The sequence below is a fragment of the Pecten maximus genome, chromosome 5 (genome assembly GCF_902652985.1).
Source record: "Pecten maximus chromosome 5, xPecMax1.1, whole genome shotgun sequence".
Lineage (NCBI taxonomy): Eukaryota > Metazoa > Mollusca > Bivalvia > Pectinida > Pectinidae > Pecten > Pecten maximus.
Genome location: NC_047019.1, coordinates 13,135,524 through 13,156,318, shown reverse-complemented (window position 1 = coordinate 13,156,318; position 20,795 = coordinate 13,135,524). Strand labels below are relative to the sequence as shown.

Below are 20,795 nucleotides of genomic sequence, written 5' to 3'. Positions count from 1 at the left end.
AATTATGTCTAACCAATCAACAAGTACAAGACCATCATACTATAATCTGAGAGGTAGAAATGTACCAGGTACTGATGAGTCTACAAAATACTATATAGGTTTCAAGAAAGTATGACTATAGATACTTTACACAAGATTCATCACTGGCTGGTCTCAATAAGATAGTAATCTCTGATACTAGTAAGTGATGAATTTCGTGGAAAATGTTTCTGGATACTACGAGTATATTGATACCAGTAATGACAAATCTTTTGTAAAGGTTTTTTTGACCTAAGCCTACCTGGGTAATTTGTAAATAGTGTTAGGAGAATTTACGAAATACGTTGAATTCAGTCAGTCATGAATCTTAAACAGATTTCGGATCAGGACTATATATCGATACCAGTACACTTTAAAGGGGCATTACGATATATTATATTAATTTGATGCTGTAACTATAAAAGTAAACGGAAATCTTGTGTTTTCTAGATTAGTAACATTTACGAACTTTACCTTATTACGAAACTCAATGTACAAATACAACCCAAAATTCTTAAAAATTATATTATTTGAACATGTCTCTTCGACTTAAAGTACACAAAATAATTGCCGATTGTGACTCTCGATCGCCTTAATACTTATCAGCGTGCCCGTACTGTTGTTATGCTCGACTATAAACCTGTTACCATGCCGATATTAAAACTGAAAATGACCTAATTGAACCAAAAAAAAACCCGATATTACGATATCTTGTGAATTTGTTTTATCTTGGTACCAAATCTATAGTTGTTTCCTTTATTTACATGTATGTCGCATGTTTTGTTTACATGGCACATGTGTTTGTGCCCCGTGCGGCCAATGCGCAAGTGTGTGTAAGATTGTTTGTGTGTCATATTTTTATATTCTAAGCTTAATTCAATTACTAGCTTTGAATATTATCAGAAAGGACTTGAGGAAAAACGAGTTATCTTTGGAGTTTATCATCACAACAAGAACAAAACACTACATTGCTTGCAATGCTCCGCTCTGTTTACAGGTGTCTGTTGTGCCTCATGCCACATGTACAAGTGCAGATCCATTCATGCTATAGAGACTTTCAATACAAATATTTCATATAAAAATTTGATGAATAATAAACTTTTGCTTCTACGTAGACACGTCTAAGGGATGATAACTATATTCAATACCCAGTGAGATATGAATATTACCTTTAAATTTTCAGTTGATGATGTAACTCAGAAGTTGGCCATCACTAAAGTGAGACCTACATCAACACTAGATATTTATTGTCAATTTTAACTCTGATGCTTTACTAATATGCACGTGAAAAATTCTCACCTCCGTTCAGGATATCTTGAATCCGTTTCTCCTTTTCTTGCATTTCAGTAGCAAGGCTAGGATGAATTTTTTTCAATTTTTCTTTAAAAAACTTGTAGTCTCCAACACTAATTTTTTTATCGTTCTCAAGTTGTTGAAATAGATCTGCCATAGTTTTAATATTCTCATGTTGTCTTGAAGTAAGAGGACAACGCTTAAACAGATTCTTCAACTTAATGAACTCTTCCTCCTTAAGACTATCGTCCAGATACAAGGCCAACTCATTATGGGCGCCAATGGCTTCCTCTTCATTTTCCTTGAAGTCTTGTTTTGCCGCCATTTTGAACTACTACTTTCAAATCTGAAAAGACACATAACGAAAGACGTAAAATATAGAGAACAATTGACCCAACTGGCCTGTATCATTTTTTTTATATTTCCCCTATGGGAAGCCAGTCCCCCTCATGCCCGTTGGGGCCAACCCAACGTCCTAGGATTATGGCACCCCCATTAGATAATCTACCAGGGCTTGCTGTGAGGATATTTGTGTTACTTACAGAGGATATGTGTTACATTAAAAATTGAGAATATCTGTGGTACTTACATAGGACATGTGTTACATACAAAAAAATGCGGACACTTGTGTTACGTATAGAGGACATGTATTACATACAAAAAAGGTTTTGATATTTGTGTTACTTACAGAGGATAGTGCTACATTAAAAAGTGAGGATACTTGTGTTACTTACAGAGTAATGCGTGTTAAATACAAACAAGAGGCCCATGGGCCATAAAGGTCACCTGAGTTTTGATATATTTTGGCAGATTTTATTTCTGTGGCCATGAATTTGAGGTCAAAGACGTTCACCTTAGAATGCTACAGGCAAAATATCAGGTTTCTAAGTGCGTAAGGTTTTAGCATATTTGAATCTGGTGGTATTAAATGAGGGTAAATGTCCTTCATTTGAACAAACTTCGTAGTTCTTCACAACAGCATGCTAAAATCCCAATATTTGGTATCTGAGCCTCATAGTTATTGAACAAATATTTTGTTAAGGTTTTAGCATATTTGACCCCTGTGACCTTCAATGACGTTTCAGATCATTCATTTGAACAATCTTAATAGTTCATTCCAAAACATGCTAAAGGCCTAATATCAGTCTGTGGGCCTCTTGCTGAGTGCAAATGTTTTATCATATTTGTTCCCTGTGAGCTTGAATGTAGGTCATAGTCATTCATTTGAAAAATCGTGTTCATCCCAACATGCTAAAGATTCATAATTAGTTATCTAGCTACATAGGCCTCATGGTTATTGAGAAAAAAATGTTGAAAATGTTGTTTACGAACGGACGACACACGACGGACGACGGACGACGGACGACAACAGACAAAGTGCAATTAGAATAGGTCATTTGAGACTTGGCTCACTGGCCGACCAAAACATATACTTCTGCAGACCCAAATAATCTAGAATCAAATACTCTTCATAGATGGAAGGGGATTAAAGTACTTTATCGAAATTGTGAATTTTGCGACCGTGGGGTCTTACGTTTGCCCCATATTTCATATAGAGAAATCACATTTTTACTGTCATTTGTTTAATTTATATTGGAATCAATTTCAACTTGGATGGCCAATTGATGGTAAGCACATTTTTGTCTGTTCTGATGGCAAGGCCGAAACGGTCAAATTGACTGAAATGTGTCAGAACTCAAATAAGTGTTAAGGCCCATGAGCCTCCCATATAGCAAAATCATCATTCTTCGAAACGTCATCGTATAGAGCTAAGACGATCTTTTATTTCCTTACCTACAGATAATGAAGCTCGAAGGTATTTCAACTGCTTAAATTTAAGCACACATTTATATCTCCACTACTAATCTGAATGTCGTACTCAGTATTTACACTATTTCTTCATTAAAGTATTCCAACATAGCATGAATCGACATTAAGTCGGATTGCCATGCCTCGTTTCATTGCTATAAAAAAGAATTCATGAGTTTATATTCTATTCACTGTTCAGTCGTTCATGATTACAAGATGGGCAACATGAGGAATAAAAAAACCTGGAGAAGTAAAGGAGGGTTAGTGTCTGAGAGATGAGTAACAAGGCACTACGTAAGGATGGGAGCTATGGAAGGGAAAGGATTTTGATAGAAACAGCTAACTGTAGAGGATGGGTGTTAAGAGGAGGCTAAGAGCTATTGAGTAGGGAGGGTTGAAAGAAGGGCAGGGTCTATGTATGTGAAGGTGTTGAGAGGATTGAGAGTTATTTTTTCCATGAGAGCATGAAGTGATGTAACCTTTTTATCATGTCTTTTGGGATTTCTATATTGTTCTATATTTTTGTCACCGACATCCGCTTCATTGCAGTCAGTACCGTAATAAATCACGAATTACATAAAACTAACCAAATTTATGTGTTGATCTTGACAAATTCTTGTTTACACAGGTATTTGAGGTCTAATTGTATATTTCATAAGGCAGAACTTCATAATGACATCAAATAAAGGTAGTTAAGATGTATACAATGCAACTTCGAAGTCATTCAAAGCAGGTATTTGAAAACAGTGAACGATACAATTTTAGGAATATCTCCAATGGCGATCTGTCTATACGCAAATAGTCGAGATCAAAGGTGTCCATGTTCTATTATATTCCTAAATAAAATAAGAACTTATTTGTTAAATAGCCACGCGCTATTATATGACACTGAAGAATCTCAACTTATGAATATTTTTATCTATATTTTAGAACGCAGTCCACCATAACATATAGCGTAATATTACAATAACGCAAGTTCGACTGACTGCTATCTACTGATAAGACAGGGTTTGCTTTATACAAGTTGTATTGTCATTCAGAGTTACACAATTGAATAGCACTCATAATACACATAATTCAATTGACAGATCATTTAATTTGGTGTTTGCAAGAAACACACCACAAAGAAGGGGAAGGGGATAGATTTGTAGTGGCTTTGGATTGGAGGGGGAAAGCATGACAGAGGGAACGGTTTTTTTGAGGGGAATTGGTGAGCTATTGAGGATATATTGAATGGAGGGACGGCAGATCTAGAGGTGTAGGGATATGGATAGGAAGTGCTGATAAAGGAAATAAGGTTAAGGAAGAAAATTGGTAGAAAAGAGGTACTTATGGAGGTTTATGAGAAGAAAGAGAGATACACATGTAGGAGCTATGGAAAGGACGGACAGGGGCTTTAAATGGGGAGTGGCGACAAAGAGGTAAGAGTTATGGAGTGGAGAGATGACAGATTGGTTTGAATATATAGAGAGAAGACAACAAATGAAAACAAAGTCAGTGGGCCTCGCACACACATATACCAACAACTCCCTCCAAATGAGTTCACGAGCCAAACCCCAAACTCCTTCACTAACAGCCTCACATAGATAGATTCAAAACCCTTCACTGATATGTTCATATCGATACATACCCCTAAACTCTTCACCAATGGGGTCACACAGCTGTACCCCCAACAAATCCCTGCATTAATTGGCTCACATAGATAATACTCTAACACTTCAAGAATGGGCTCATACCCCCGAGCCTTTCAGCATTGGTTCGCATAGATATACCGAACACCCCTTCAGCAATCAGCTCACACAGATGTACCCTCATTCCTTTTCACCAAAGGGCTAATATAGATCGATATACTAAAACACTTTCACCAATGGGCTCACATAGATACATTGTATACCCCAACCCATTTACCTATAAATCAATATGCCCAGCGGTTCATGAGGTATCAGATATGCAGTAGCATTTTTTTTTTTTTTTTTTTTTAGATAAGTTAGGTTTGACATTTCACATTAACCTATACTTATGACTACCAAGTGTAAAATTTCATGCTTGAATGATAAAGTGTGAATATTTTTTTCATTTTCGTCCTATAGTCCTGGAGATATCTTGTACAAAAACTTGTTTTATTTAGCAGTTGAGGTGTAATGTTTGACATTTGTTCTTAACCAATTAAATTCTACAGTGTTATACCGGTTTGTTTTACTGTAGTATATGTAGCACCATGGTGTTACCAGCCCTGGTTATATTAAGGCTAGTGGGTAAATCCCAATATAACAGTAAATTGTGGACCCTAGTTTTAATTGCGGTTGTTTCTAGAGCAATTGCTAGCTCAGCATGCCATGTATCCGTTTCAGGACAACTTTATGTCTGATCGTACGTGGTATTAATTGAGATGCCAGGAGCCATCTAATCAGGGAGGGAGAGTATGTAGCCAGTTGGATATATATATATAAGATAAGTGTTATATAATAACAAAGGTCAGGGTTGACTGACCAACAGGTAAGTTCCCGCGCCTCATACTGCGTCATGCATTGGAATGTAAGGTATGTGTGGAAGTTGTCCTGATTGGTCATTGTAGTGAGCAGGTGAGTGTGTGCGCATGCTAAACACCTGTCAATACCCTGCACCAGCACACTTTTACATCATTCCAGACACGGCACTCAGCATGACAACATGTTACAATGTACCAGTCATCCGTCCCTGGCCTTCTAATTAAACCTGAAACTATACAAGTTGTCCGTGTGATGTTTGCCCACACACATAAGGCTACAAAATTTTTTATCCCTACCACCTATCTTTTGTGACCATATGCCATCTATTGTTTTGAAAGATAGCACCGTAGTTATCCATCAAACTGTTCCTGTTTGTAGTCATTAGGGGTGCAACTGTTCTGTTAAAAATCAATGAACAGCGGTTCAACATTGTCGGTTCGGTTTTCGGGAAGCAAATTCCGGATTTCGGTTCTTGTCTTGTTTTTCTCCCCATTCCATTCCGAAGCCGTCCAGGTGAATCCCTAAATAATCTTTAGTTTACTTACAAGCCATTTTGGTAAATCAGTATTCCCATAATTGCAAAATGGAGTAAAATCACAAACATGTCCGTTTGGGCTCCTTTTTGGCTTTTGAATTTGGGTCCAGAAGAAGCTGCACAAAGATTTTTACTTTATATGTCATTTTACAGCGTTTATACCCCCGATTTTTGTGAGTAGGTTTTCTATTTTTCTCTCTCGTTGTTTCGAGACTAGTACATTGGGTTAGGAAGTGTAAAATATATCCATCCTCTTCATTACATAACAGGCACGTCTGATCGTGGTTGTTTTTGCTGAATTTGACCTCTCTAGATTTGAGATTATAGATGCTGGTAGCTAGACGTACTTTGATTTCTGCTGTATTGACATCTCTAACACATGACCCTACACTAGCCCATATATTACGAGCTTGGTATAGAGGTTGGTCTTGTATCTAAAGATAGCGCAGTGAGGATTGTCTTTCTTGATTGCCTTTGCATGTTTCTTTCCAGTGTTCATTTGTTACCGATTTCAGCATTATTTCCCATCGCCATTTTTTAAAGGATTTTTGTGACTCCTGCATGGTTATCAAGTTTTGTTGAAGAGTATTTCATGGTTCACAATGTCTTTATGTGCATCCACTGTTACCAGAATCATATTTTTTAAAATTTCTTTTTGCATTTATAATTGCCTCGGACACCATCTGGGCAGCCTCAGTGGTTGTGTCTCTTAACTCTCTATAGTCGATTTTGCCTGAGATTCAGGATTAGCGATTTGCGCTCATGGCTTTCCGTAGTTGAGACTATTTATGTCTATCTCCACTTCTTTTTTGCCGATATAGACTTGATCGTAGTGCCTCTACAGTTCAATTACCATAATTGCCCCATGTTGTATATTTTATAAATGTTTTCTTTTCAAGTCGTAGCTAATAACCCCCGGCGGTGTAGCTTATTATTGAAAATATTTGTGTCATTGTTCCAGGATTTCCAAAGGGTAGATAATGTTGCTGACGTTGATTTATTTAGTGTTTGTGGAGCTTGACGATCTCTGATTGCTAACCAGTTTGTAAAAAAAGCTTGATGCCCTCTGTGAGGATTTCATGATGTTACGATGGTGTTGGTCACGTTGTGATGCATCGGCTTTCCGTTGAAGTGCTCTTACTCTTCTTTTTAGCGCCTCGGCTTTTTGACGAAACGCCAAGGCTTCCACCCCGTGTTTAAATATTCTTCGTTTTGCGTGTGGTATTTTGTATTCGTTTATGGCTTTGGCTATGTCCTCATTGATGATTGCTTTCCTTACCTTTCTTATAGTGATGCACTTCCTGTATTTAGGTATGTAGATCTCCTCAGCCTTGTGTAGCGCCTTTTCCAGATTTATTTAATCTCTTTCCGAGCTCTTTTCGTGAAGGATTACATTTAGCTTTTTGGGGTCAGGGGCCAGTGATTATGTCAATGCTACATTTGTTTCAGTTCGGCTCGCTTCTAAAATTACTCAATGCTAATTATTGCAAAATTATATTCTCGGTCAACGAGATGCTTGCTGTCTGCCCACGTATGAAAAGGTTTTGGATTATTTCCAATTAAAACCAGAACCCGATGGCAAAACTGAGAAATCGACAGTGTATAAGCGGAAATATGCGAGTACATGTAGCCAGGAGATACGTCCAAACCCAACGTCGATGTTATAAAGAAAAAAGATCTAAGTCAGGTTGGCCAGCTGCTTGAACACAGAGGCATTTACTTCAACAAAAAAAATAAAAAAAGAACATTTTACTCTAACAAACAATGAAAATTTAAGCTGTAGCTTTTATTTGATAGGCGAAAGACTGACAGACATTTAAATCGTACTTCAGTGATGTTAGCGAGGTACAGTGCTTTGAATTGATTTTATGGTCACATTTTTTGTTGTTAATTTACTGATACCTCAAGAATAGATGTGTTATTCTTCAATAAATATTTTTGAAAGTATTATGTTGGTTTATTATTATCTCTGCCTTACAAGTAGTACTGTGTAATGATATGGTATTGCAAAAAAATATATTTCTACTTACTAAAAAGCTTTACTAAACCTGTTGTACATTAAACTAGATTCTAAACAAACAAATAGTGTAAAATTACTTGTGAACAAACAATACATTGTGTATATGGAAACGAACCGGAAAAACCCAAAACCGAAACAGAAAAAACCGAACTGAACCGACCAAACCAATCCGGAACCGTCCCACCCCTAGTAGCCAGTTAAAGTCTCTGATATATTTTTTAGTAGTAATGGCTCTAGAAAGCACGGAATAGGTCATGTTATAGGCATTTCTTAATTGTATCATACCACTACTTTATTTAATTTATATAAAAGTTAACTTGTTGAATAGACTACTTCCCTCCTTTTTGTTTAACCTCGCTTTCTGTGCGCTAGTCAAGTGCGTTTGTCTTGAGAACTAGCGCATCCCTGTGCTAACACACACCTGCATCTTCAGGTATTTCCGCCGAGCCAATCAGACGTGAGGTTAGCGGAACTTGTTTCCGAAGATGACGTTAGTAACTAGCGTAGCCAAGTGGGCGGAGCTTGCTACTGAATGGGTCGCCTACTTGCAGACAACCGGTCAACTTAAATGGCGCTGTCAAGATTTTCGGATCTAGATGAAAGTGATGAGAAGTCCCTACTTCAAGAAAAAGATTCTAAAAGCACTATGAAAACAGTGAAGGCCGTTGTGGCAGTGTTCGTGCATTATTTTGAGGCAAGGGAGATTACAGTTGTCAGTCTTCGCCTTGGGAAATAGACATGGTCTCAGGACACCAGAAACTTGCTATATCCCTCAACCACTTACTTTAACTTCATACTATCAATCGACAAAGTTTTAATAATATTGATTGAAAGACAGAAACTATTGATTATAACATAAAACATGTTTATAGTGACCTCGTTACCATAGCAACCAAAATTTCTTGGAGAGAAAATACATATCCACACATGATCCCTAATATTTTTGTGTAGTTTCATTGAAATCAGTTTATAGATTTATATTTATTACAGTGTACCCCTCGTCAACAACTTTGCTTCGAAGGTTATAATGACACCAAAATCTATACAAATGTGGAACTCGATGTTGTGAATTTGGGCTAAATTTGCCGAGGAATTTATGAAATATCCTTCCACACAAACTTTCATTTTAATGTGGTCAAGTGTAACCTTTGGCCTTTAACTTCAACCGGCGTGCAGTGATGATACATACTATACTAGTGTTACCCATGAGTTTTGTTTTGAATATCTCGGCCACAAGCATGTTCATTTCAATCATTAAACTGACAAACTATGTAATACCTACCTAAAACATGTTTACTTTGCAGATGAATTCGTTTTAACACAGGACGTTGAAGTCTAGTCGCTGACACTTTAAGACAGAACTCCACAATGTTGATATGCACGCACAGTTGAATTAAGTCAACATTTCTATCTAAGACATAAATGTAATGGCGATGTCTTTATTCACAGGTAGGCATAGGTATTTCATCCAACAACACGTCCTGGCTGTAAACACTGGTGTTATGGAGACATAATGGACTTTCCAGTGACGTACCCTCTTACAACAACCATTAGTTATTGCTAATAAGTCATCTGACATACCTTTCTGACACGTCACTAAAATATTGAGGTTATATATATATCGTCTTTTGTATTTTAGAACCCAAACCACCGTAACATGTAACATAATACTACAATAACGCAATAGAGCTCAACAGACAGCTAACTAGTAATCACACAGAGTATTCTTTAAACAAGTTGTATTGTCATTCAAAGTTAAACAATTGGATAGTTTGATATACATAATTTAAATTACATAGCATTTAAATTAGTCTTTGTGAAAACCGTCGATTACACACATACGGAGAAGGGAGCCCTGAATAAAAAATGGTTATGAAATAAGAGGGCATAACAATGGGGTAGGGGCTATGGAATGGAGAGGTGACAGAAGGATAAGGGTTATGAAATGGAGGGTAGACAGAGGGATAGGGGCTATAGATTGGAGCGGTGATAGAGATAGGGACTATTTATTGAGAAGGGTGACATGGAAAAGAGGCTTTCGAGAAGGAGGGTGTGACAGGGGGTAGGGGCTACTGAGGAGAGAGGTAACAAATGGATAGTGACTATTGAGTGGGAAGGGATGGCAAACGTGTAGGGGCTATCGAGAGGGAGGGGGTAAAAAGACAGTGGCTATCGAACGGGAAGAGGTAACTGAAGGGTAGGGCGCTATCAAGGGGGAGGAGTGACAGAATAGTAGCTATCACGGGGAAGAGGATGACAGAAGGATATAAAATATCGAGGTGGAAGAGTATTAGAAGGGTACAGAATATCCAGAGGAAGACTGAAGGGTAGGGGCTATTTAGCAGAAGTTTTGAGTAACATGTGACATCAGTTGAAAACCACAACACTAAAAAAATCAGTATTTATTTATATTTTGAAACCTTATAAAATCAGTGTTTTTTAGCATCGATAGCCCCAATTTATATAAGGTTTCAGAATGCATATGGATACTGAATTTATAGTGCTGTCCTGGTTGCTGATGTCATATGTTACTCAAAACTTTTGCTTGACGTCAGCGTTACTCGGATCTAATATTAGCTGACTATGCATACATTTATATATTCATAAGAAACCCAATAGGTCGTTGTCTAACAGGACGACTTTTTTCTGATGTAGATACGTATACAAATGTACACAGCACAATTTTAATTAAGAATAATATAGATCTAATAAATTAGCATCAATATACCACAATACAGACTACAATCAACACAGTATACACACCCGTATACTCGTAGCGGTATATCTCTCACAAGCAACCTCTTCCACTGTGTATTTTGCGCATTGATCTGCTCACTCAAGTAATAATAAATGACACACAGAGTGTCTTGAGAAGGACGTTACTTGATGACTCATAGGAAATACCCTGGATATCTATTTTCGCTTTTGATTTTACAAATTACGCCTATTTCATAAATCGATCAAGATTTAGGTCATCAATATATTGGTCTAGTGTATAATTCACAATAACATGAATTTAATGTTTAGGGCTCGTGCTAACAAATGTTAGTAGACACAGTTAAATGAATGATAAAATAAAACCTGCAGAATTATGTACTTTTTCTGTCGCCTTGTTGTATACCCTGCCTAATTGACAAGCTCACCAAAATCACATTACGTGTAAGGCAAGGATGTTAATTTATTATTACCTGTTGAGTCTGACGTATAGACGAGAAATTTCGTTCACACAGATATTTCACCAAACCAATTGCCATAGTTTGGGTTTTTTTAACGTCCTATTAACAGCCAGGGTCATTTAAGGACGTGCCAGGTTTTGGAGGTGGAGGAAAGCCGGAGTACCCGGAGAAAAACCACCGGCCTACGGTCAGTACCTGGCAACTGCCCAATGTAGGTTTCGAACTCGCAACCCAGAGGTGGAGGGCTAGTGATAAAGTGTCGGGACACCTTAACAACTCGGTCACTGCGGCCCCCCTATTGATATGGAAGTATGTCTCTGTCGAGAGCATATCACCAAAATCACATTACTTGTGAGGCAAGGATGTTAATTTATTATTACCTGTTGAGTCTGACGTATAGACGAGAAATTTCGTTCACACAGATATTCAACCAAACCAATTGCCATAGATCTTACACAGGTATTCCCCAATCCTCTTCACCAATGGGCTTATATTTACTTTAAATCCCTTCACAATGGGCTCTCACAGTGATATATCACCAAACTCTATCAAAGGGCTCACAGTATACCCCTACCCATTTGTCAATGGGCTCACACAGATATACCACCAACCCCTTTTGCATTGAGCTCATACAGATATACCACCAACACTGTCATAATGGGCTCACAGATATACCAGTGGGCCCACACAGATATACCCCTTGCCTCTTCAACCAATTGCTTACACAGATATACTACCAACCCCTTTACTAATGGGTTCACACAGATATATTCCCAACCTCCTCAGCAATGGGCTTACACAGATATACCACTAACCTCTTAACCAATGAGCTCACACACATATATCCGAACCTCTTCAGCAATGGGCTTACATTTACGCGAAACCTCTCCCAATGGGCTCTCACAGATGCGGTTCACCACCAATCCTTTCAGGAATGGGCTCATACATGTATACCATCATTCCAACAATATATTTTTGCCCAGGGGTTCATGAGATATCGATTATGTACAACTGTAATGTATCAGTTTTTTATTAGTCAGGTGTGGCATTTGACCTTAGGCTTCTCTTATGATTACTGAAATCTAATCATGTGTAGAAAATCATCTGAATTTCACATGAAAAAAATCACGTGAATTTCACATGAAAAAAATCACTTGAAATTCATATTTATTTCATTTGAATTTCACGTTAATTTCACTTGAAAAAAAATCACGCGGATTTCACGTGAAGGAATATTGCTTGTGTACATAGGAATCAGCATACAGGATATCATAGGACCTGTCAGTCGATCTCGCTACAGCCAAAACCTAATCATCAAAACAGTAATAGCATTATTTACTGGTATCCTTCATCCAACAAATTTTGCGATATGTGTTGTCGATATCTTAACCAGAAAACAGCATAAATACCTAACGTAAATATTGCTTGCTTAATAATGTCCAAGTAATGATGCCAATCTCCCTTTATTCCATCCTCATTAAAAGTACTCCACATGTTCACTTAAAACATTTCAATTAAAGCAAACTCCCAAAAGGATATTGTCACAAACCATCAACCAATCTTTATTTGTCGTCAGAAAAGACTTTGTCTATACCTTCTCTCTTTTCTCCTCTTCTTCTTTATCATTGGATTATAAGGAAAACCTATATTTGACGCTATAGAAAAGCGTTCGAAATTTCGATACTAAATTTCAAATGTCAAAATCAAATTTGACCACTTGCTGGCCTTTCCGATTTCCATCTCTGACTCAAAATTGAAAAGGCACAACAAGGGACAACTAAGGGAAGCGTACAAAAGAAATTTGAAAAATGTCCTCTCTAGAAAGAAATAGCAATTACAGTCTTTATATGCCAAAAAACCTAAGATGGCTATCTATCGGCCATTTTGAATCTCTAATCTGTCCCAAAATTAATTGGCACAACTAAAGACCAAGGGGAACCTCTACACAAAATTTGAGTCATATTACCGTACTTTATCTCATTTCCAAGAAATGGCGACAATAAACTTCAATTTTCATAATCAACGAAGGCCGCCTTCAATTGTCAAAACCATTCTGACTTCCCGATCTGACACAAACAATGAATCGGCACCTCTTTTAGTGACCAAATGTAACCTATCTTGAAATTTTACGTTACAGTACTTCACAAGAAAAAGTGATAACAATGATTGTTTTCTGACGAGACGCAGACCAGTACCGAAAACAAATTTGAAAAGCCTATCATCTGATCCTGAAGCACTTTCAATTTGCTGCTTGAAAACTCGTTTGTAAACCAATCAAACCATCCCATGATGTTGATTGGGTGTTTTCGTTCCAAGAACAAGATAGCGGAAGATGGATTGAGGTTCTCATTAAATATGATATCTTGACAAGATATGCTCATCCAGTAGACTGATTTAATCATAATGTGCACAATGGTATATACCTATTTATTATTTATTAATTTATATTTGATGTTATTTATTCATTTACATTGTATTTGTATATGTTTCTCCTTTATCCTTTGATAAAATGCCAGCCAGAGCAGCAAAAATGTCTTTATTTATCCTGGAACTTTTCCCAAAATCTTAATCTTTATAAACTGAGAAAATATGTTTTAAATACAATGTAATTTTGAATACTGTGAATTCCTACATTGTTTCTTTAATAAAACTATTTTAAATTTATTCCTCAAGAGGAAGCCAGTTTTAGTTTGAGAACCAGTTCGATATCGTTCCATAATTACCTACTGGTGTATCAATGAGACATTTAAAAGCTTGTGCTCTCCGCCGTCATGCCAAAACAGGAAGCATTTCACAAAAGATTCTAATATATAAGCTTTAAAAAGTCTCCAAATTAACAAACGAAGCTCTTGACAATCAAATCATATTACCACGTTATCAATAGTAATGAATGACAAATTGAATATGTAAATATGGGGCATAAGTTTTACTGTCAATTTAAAGAGCCGATCGATTGCGCCAGACACAAGAAACATGTGTAAAAAAAAAGAACATGTCGCTCTATAATAACACACATACATGGTGTGGAGATACAATTCAATCGACTTTGTAATCTTTATTTAACCCAAAACTCGTGACACATGGAGACCAAGGTATAAAGGACGGCGTGTTCCAGACGACAGCAGTGGTCGGACTGTTTAGATCGGGTGATAGGTGCCTCATTGATATATAGCCAGGTAGCTCTAATTACACGATAACACGGAATGGATATGTTAAAATAAACCACCAATTTATATTGACGACCAAAAGCGGTACTTGGGCCTACTTCGTGAAAGGGTATTCCTGGTACATAGGTGTAGTATTAGTAATGATATCACTTGTCAATATGGGCTTACTATGTGCAACTACATCTCATTAAATTCATTCAAAAATCGGAACACTAATGTTTTTTTAAGGAAAATGAAATAAGAAATACTTATTTATTGAATTAAATGTGCTTAAGTTTGTAATTGTAATAGGTAATTGTATACTTTAGTACAATATCCAAAGTTAAACCCTGGAAGCTATTACACCCTCTTAAGTTTGAGTTTCTAATAGTATATTTTTAATTTAACGTGGGAAAAATAATAAATTGCATCACGAAAACATGTTATCGTGTTCCGCCTCTACCAACCTGTCGCGTTAACTTTTTAGTCGGATACTCAATGTAGGCGATCCCGGTTTTACGTAGATATATATATGCTTCGGTGCATCAAGTACATAACGTATACATGTACACTTTGTTGTGTAACTGGCTGTTGTGTTACATACAAACGATTTGGACTTTAAAAAATCGCAATATATGACTGTTGTATTATACAATAATATTTAGTTTACTAAGCATAGTCCCAGTCAAAACGCCTATGCAAATAGATAAAATGGGGGGAAAACTATATATATAATAACAGATCTGGTCGTTGAAATGTAAACAAGCGAGTTGTATACAGTTTTGTACGTATTATGAATACAATATTTCCATCATAAAGAGTATTCTTAAAATTACATACATTAACATTTAATATACAGTTAATCCTCGTATAATAACATATCTTATATGACCAAAGCTGTTGATGTGACGTTAAGCTATACAAAACATACTGTATAAACAACCCTTTGTATGTTTTAATTAGTAATAACACAATTTGACCACTGATCTTTAAAATAAATGTGATCACTAGCAGATGACGCTTATCATTCCTGAACACATGGTCTGTCTCTTTTTTTATTTAATGGTTCCCAGTGATTTAAGTTTAATAGAGCATTTAGCAAGGTGACATATTTCTTGTGGATGCATGTAGATAAGCCAGCTCGAGATATAAGTCCTTATTTAAAATAATGTATAATAAATGATAACAAATTTAAATTATGAAAGTGTATTGGAATACATTGCGTGATAGAAAGGTTCGTTGGTTCGATTCCAGTATAACACAATCTTGTCCAATTTTTACACGCTATATATCGTTGATGGTTGCATTTGCTTTGTTCATCAATATCTCTCGCACATGTCTATCTATAAATGACAAATGTATCTACAAGTCTGTCTATAAATTTTATAAATGACATGTCTATCTATAAATTCATGTCTATTTTTAACTTACATAATATTTATCAATGACAAGTCTATTAATAACACGTTTATAAATGACAAGGGTAAAAATGAAGAGTATATCTATAAATCTATCTATAAATGACAACTTCATTTATGAATGATAAGAAACATATTTTTAAACATTAATAATTTTGTTAATTTTTAGTAAAGTCTAAGTAAAGTTTTTAACTATATCTTTGAAAAACATTTTACAACCAATTAGTAATCAGTTCAAAATAAGGGCAATTTCTGATAATGATCTTATGTATACATAGATATATCGCTCACACGCAATCTCTCCCTGAGTGTATTATGTGCAGTAATTGGCTCATTCAAGTAATTATAAATGTTGCGCAGGGTGTGTTGGGAAGGAAGTAATGACTCATCGGAAATACCATTTCTGTCTACTTTCGCTTCTGATTTCGGAAAAATGACACTGATGTCATAAATCGATCAAAATTTATGCCATCGATACATTGTTATAATGTAGAATTCAGATTAACATGATAAACATGCCCAGGACTCGTGCTAACAAATTCTAGCAGACACAGTTAAATCTATGATAAAATAGAAACCAGAATTATGATCTTTTACTGTCGCCTTATTTTTACCCTGATTATGGGATATTGCTGAGTGCAACGGCCGGCACCATTAGTTGAAAACAGGCTATTCAGAAAACATGCATAGAAAGGTTTTCACACAGAGCTTAACATTTAGTCGTATTGCTGTCCCTCATTTCATTAGAATATACTAGGATTTAATCGTGTGTTTGTTTGTTTTGTTGTTGTTGTTTTTTGGTGGGTTTTTTTTTTTGGGGGGGGGGGGGGGGGGTGGTTCACTTGTTGCCACAGTTTGTGTCTTTACAAATTCAGATTCAAATTAAGAATTCATGAATTATGTATTTCACTGTTCAGTTATTCATGGTTACAAGATACGCCGTAATGGCTATGGAGAGGGAACCCTAGAGGAGTAAGGGCTATGCAAAGAGGGAGGGAGCAGGGAGGGCTCTTAGGTCTATCGAGGGAGGGAACCCTGGATGAAAATGGGCAATTGCGAAAGGAAATCCAGGAAGGGTAAGGGTTATTGAGGAAATGAGCCAGGACGATAAAGAGCTATCGCTATTGCAAAAGTGAGCATTTTAAAGACAGGCGTTATCGAGGGAGGAAACCCAGAATAAGTAACGGCTATCAAAGGAGAAAACTAGGAAAAGTGAAAGGCTAATGAGGGAGAAAACCGAGAATGAGTAGGGGCTATTGAGGGAGAAAGCCATGGAGGAGTAAAGGCTATCGAGGGAGAAAACCATGGAGGAGTAAAGGCTACCAAGGGAGAAAGCCATGGAGGAGTAAAGGCTATCGAGGGAGAAACCCATGGAGGAGTAAAGGCTATCGAGGGAGAAACCCATGGAGGAGTAAAGGCTATCAAGGGAGAAAACCATGGAGGAGTAAAGGCTACCAAGGGAGAAAACCATGGAGGAGTAAAGGCTATCAAGGGAGAAAACCATGGAGAAGTAAAGGCTATCGAGGGAGAAACCCATGGAGGAGTAAAGGCTATCGAGGGAGAAACCCATGGAGGAGTAAAGGCTATCGAGGGAGAAAACCATGGAGGAGTAAAGGTTACCAAGGGAGAAAACCATGGAGGAGTAAGGGCTATCAAAGGAGAAAACCATGGAGGAGTAAGGGCTATCAAAGGAGAAAACCATGGAGGAGTAAGGGCTATCAAAGGAGAAAACCATGGAGGAGTAAGAGCTATTGAGCGAAAAAAACACGGAGGAGTAAGGGCTACCAAGGGAGAAAACCATGGAGGAGTAAATGCTACCAAGGGAGAAAACCATGGAGGAGTAAAGGCTACCAAGGGAGAAAACCATGGAGGAGTATAGGCTTTCGAGGGAGAAACCCATGGAGTATTAAAGGATATCAAGGGAGAAAACCATGGAGGAGTAAGAGCTATCGAGCGAAAAAACCATGGAGGAGTACGGCCTATCCTCATAATTATTAATTTTTTGTTCCAATACCTCCGGTGAAGATGAGGTTTGGGAGAGGAAGGAACTATGTAGAGGAAGGGACTGAGAGAGTAAGATACTGTAGCTAGACTGGGATTGAAAAATATATTATCAAGAAGAGGGGGAGGGTTTAAAAGAAGGGTATTGGGTATAGAGGGGCAGGGATTGACATAGGAGTAGCTAGGGGTATGAAAGGGAAGGGGTTAAGAGAAGGGTAGGGACTATAGAAAGGAAAGGGTTGAGAGATGAATAGCTAAGGGCTACGGAGGGAGAGAGTTTGAGAAAGGGGAAGGGCTATGGAAGGGGAGTGGTGGACAATAAACTATGACCTTGAAGACAAATTCTTTTTACAAAGGTATTTGAGGTCTAATTGTATATTCTACAAAACAGAACTCCACAATGACATCATGCACAGGTAGTTAAGATGTATACAATACAATTCCGAAGTCATAATACACAGCAAATATTTGAAATAAGTCAACGATTTTAAAGTTAGGAATAAGTCCTATGGCGATATCTCTATACACAATAGTCAAGATGTGACCTTGTTCTATAATGTTCCTAAATAAACTTATTGGTGAATTAGACGCCTTAACATACCCTGAGGAATACCAAGTTATAAATAATGCCTGTATGTATTTTAAAACCTAAACCACCATAACAAGTCACGTAATACTACAATCACAAAAGATCAACTGGCAGCTAACTAGTAATATTACAGGGGTTTATTTATACAAGCTTAATTGGCATTCAGAGTTACACAACTGGAAAGCACCAGATACAATTCATTGAATTGGTCTTTGATGAAATCCACTGATTACACACCACATATTGGGAAGTCAGTCCTGAATAGAAATGGGTCATGGTAGACGGGTGTGACTTATGGGTAGGGGCTATGAAGAGGAAGGTGTGAAATTGGGATGTGGGCTATGGAGGGGAATATGTGATAGAGGAAGGTTTTATGGAAGGGATTGTGACAGAGAGATAAGGACTATGGAAGAAGGGTGACAGAGGGGAAGGGGTTACTGAGATGGAACGGGTAACAGATGAGTAGGGAAATGGAGGTAAAGGGTTGATAGAGGGTAGGAGTAATGAAATGATAACAGAGGGTAAGGAAGATATGAGAGGGAAAAAACAAGTTAGAAAGCTATGAAATTTAAGGGTTGACAACAAATGAAAGCAAAGTGAGCGGAGACTCCTACATATATACCACCAAAATATTACCCTTTACCAACGGGCTTACTCAGATATACCCCAATCCTATTCTTCTATGGGCTTATATTTCACTTCAAACCCCTTCACAATCGGTTCACACTGATATAACCATCAAACCCTATATCAGTGGGCTCACAGACATACCCCCAACCAATTCACCGATGGGCTCACACAGATATGCAACAAACCCCTTCATAATTGGTTAAATCAGATTTACCACTACATCTTATGTAGAATTTCATGCTTGACTGCTTTGATGTGAGTATAAACTAAATTCATCCAACAGTTCAGTGGCATCTTCTTTGAAATACAGTTCTTGAGATCAAGAATGATTTTTTAACGTTTAATAACTGTTTAAGTACACTTCTCGAACATTTCTTGATCACAAAAGGGATTTTGTCAGAAGGGATATTTGACCAATTAGAACTGTGAGCTAATTACTAGTTTTTTTCCAACTAACCATCATTTGTGATCACATCAACCATATGACATCTATTGTTTTGAAACATAGTAGCATTGTATTGTTATCTTTTACATTTAACTTTTACATATCAATTTTCAACTTAATCCCATATATACATTATGTTTCCGCATGTAATGACTTTGATATGTCAAATTACAGGCATTGATAAGTTACACTTATTGACAAAGTCTTAATGATAATGATCTAAGGACTGCTGAGCTATTGACCATTACATAAATCAAATTTATAGTTACCTGGTTGCGATGGCAGCCAGACTTCTGGAAAATATTTAAGACATACGTTCAATGGCATTGTCTTTATTCACAGGTAGTCATAGGTTTCTCTTCCAACAACACGTCCTGGCTGTAAACACTGGTGTTATGGAGACATAGTGGACTTTCCAGTGACGTACCGTCCTAAAACAATAATAGTTATCGCTAATTAGTCACCTGTTATACCTTTTTGACAAGTCATTTAAACATTGAGATTATATATTGTCTTCTGTATTTCGGAACCCAAACCACCGTAACATGTGAAATAATACAACACTAAGGCAATAAAGCTCAACTGACCGAAAAGTAGTAATCACACAGGCTTTTCTTTATACAAGTTGTCATTTAAAGTTAACAATTGGATAGCGGGATATACATAATTCAAATGACAAAGTTTTTGAATTGGTTTTTGTGAACTCCACCGATTACACACATACGGAGAAGGTAGCCCTGAATAAAAAGGGGTTATGAAATAAGAGGGCATGACAATGAGTTAGGGGCTATGGAATGGAGAGGTGACAGAGGGATAAGGGTTATGAAATGGAGGGTAGACAGAGGGATAGGGGCTATAGATTGGAGCGGTGATAGAGGTAGGGACCATTAATTGAGAAGTGTGACATGGGGAAGAGGCTTTTGAGAAGGAGGCCGTGACAGAGGGATAGGGGCTACTGAGGAGAGAGGTGACAAAGTGATTGTGATTATTGAGTGTGGAGGGATGACAGTCCTTTAAGGCTATCGAGAGGGAGGGGGTACAAAGACAGTTGAAGAGGTAACTGAAGGGTAGGGGGGCTATCCAGGGGAAGGGGTGACAGAATAGTAGCTATCCAGGGGGAGAGGATGACAGAAGGATGTAAGATATCGAGGGGGAAGGGTGATAGAAGGTACGAAATATCCAGAGGGAGACTGAAGAGTAGGGGCCTATTCAGCAGAAGTTTTGAG

The 20,795-nt window shown here is 37.3% G+C and overlaps 2 protein-coding genes across 2 annotated transcripts in view; one reads left to right on the top strand and one right to left on the bottom strand.

Annotated features, from left to right (window-relative positions):
- The window catches only part of LOC117327214, a 30,031-nt gene extending 10,031 nt beyond the window's left edge, over positions 1–20,000 (bottom strand). Inside the window, exons 1-2 of the mRNA XM_033884079.1 lie at positions 19,839–20,000; positions 1,318–1,657 (exon numbers count right to left, since the gene is read on the bottom strand). Coding sequence (XP_033739970.1) covers positions 1,318–1,636 — 319 coding nt within the window. The 5' untranslated portion in view covers positions 1,637–1,657; positions 19,839–20,000. The remainder of the gene's footprint in view (positions 1–1,317; positions 1,658–19,838) is intronic.
- On the top strand, positions 16,950–17,783 carry LOC117328312 (glycine-rich cell wall structural protein 1.8-like). Its single transcript, XM_033885835.1, has 2 exons — positions 16,950–16,980; positions 17,155–17,783. Exons 1-2 carry the CDS (start codon positions 16,950–16,952, stop codon positions 17,781–17,783), a joined length of 660 nt encoding a protein of 219 aa, XP_033741726.1.
- Positions 20,001–20,795: the final 795 nt, after the last annotated feature.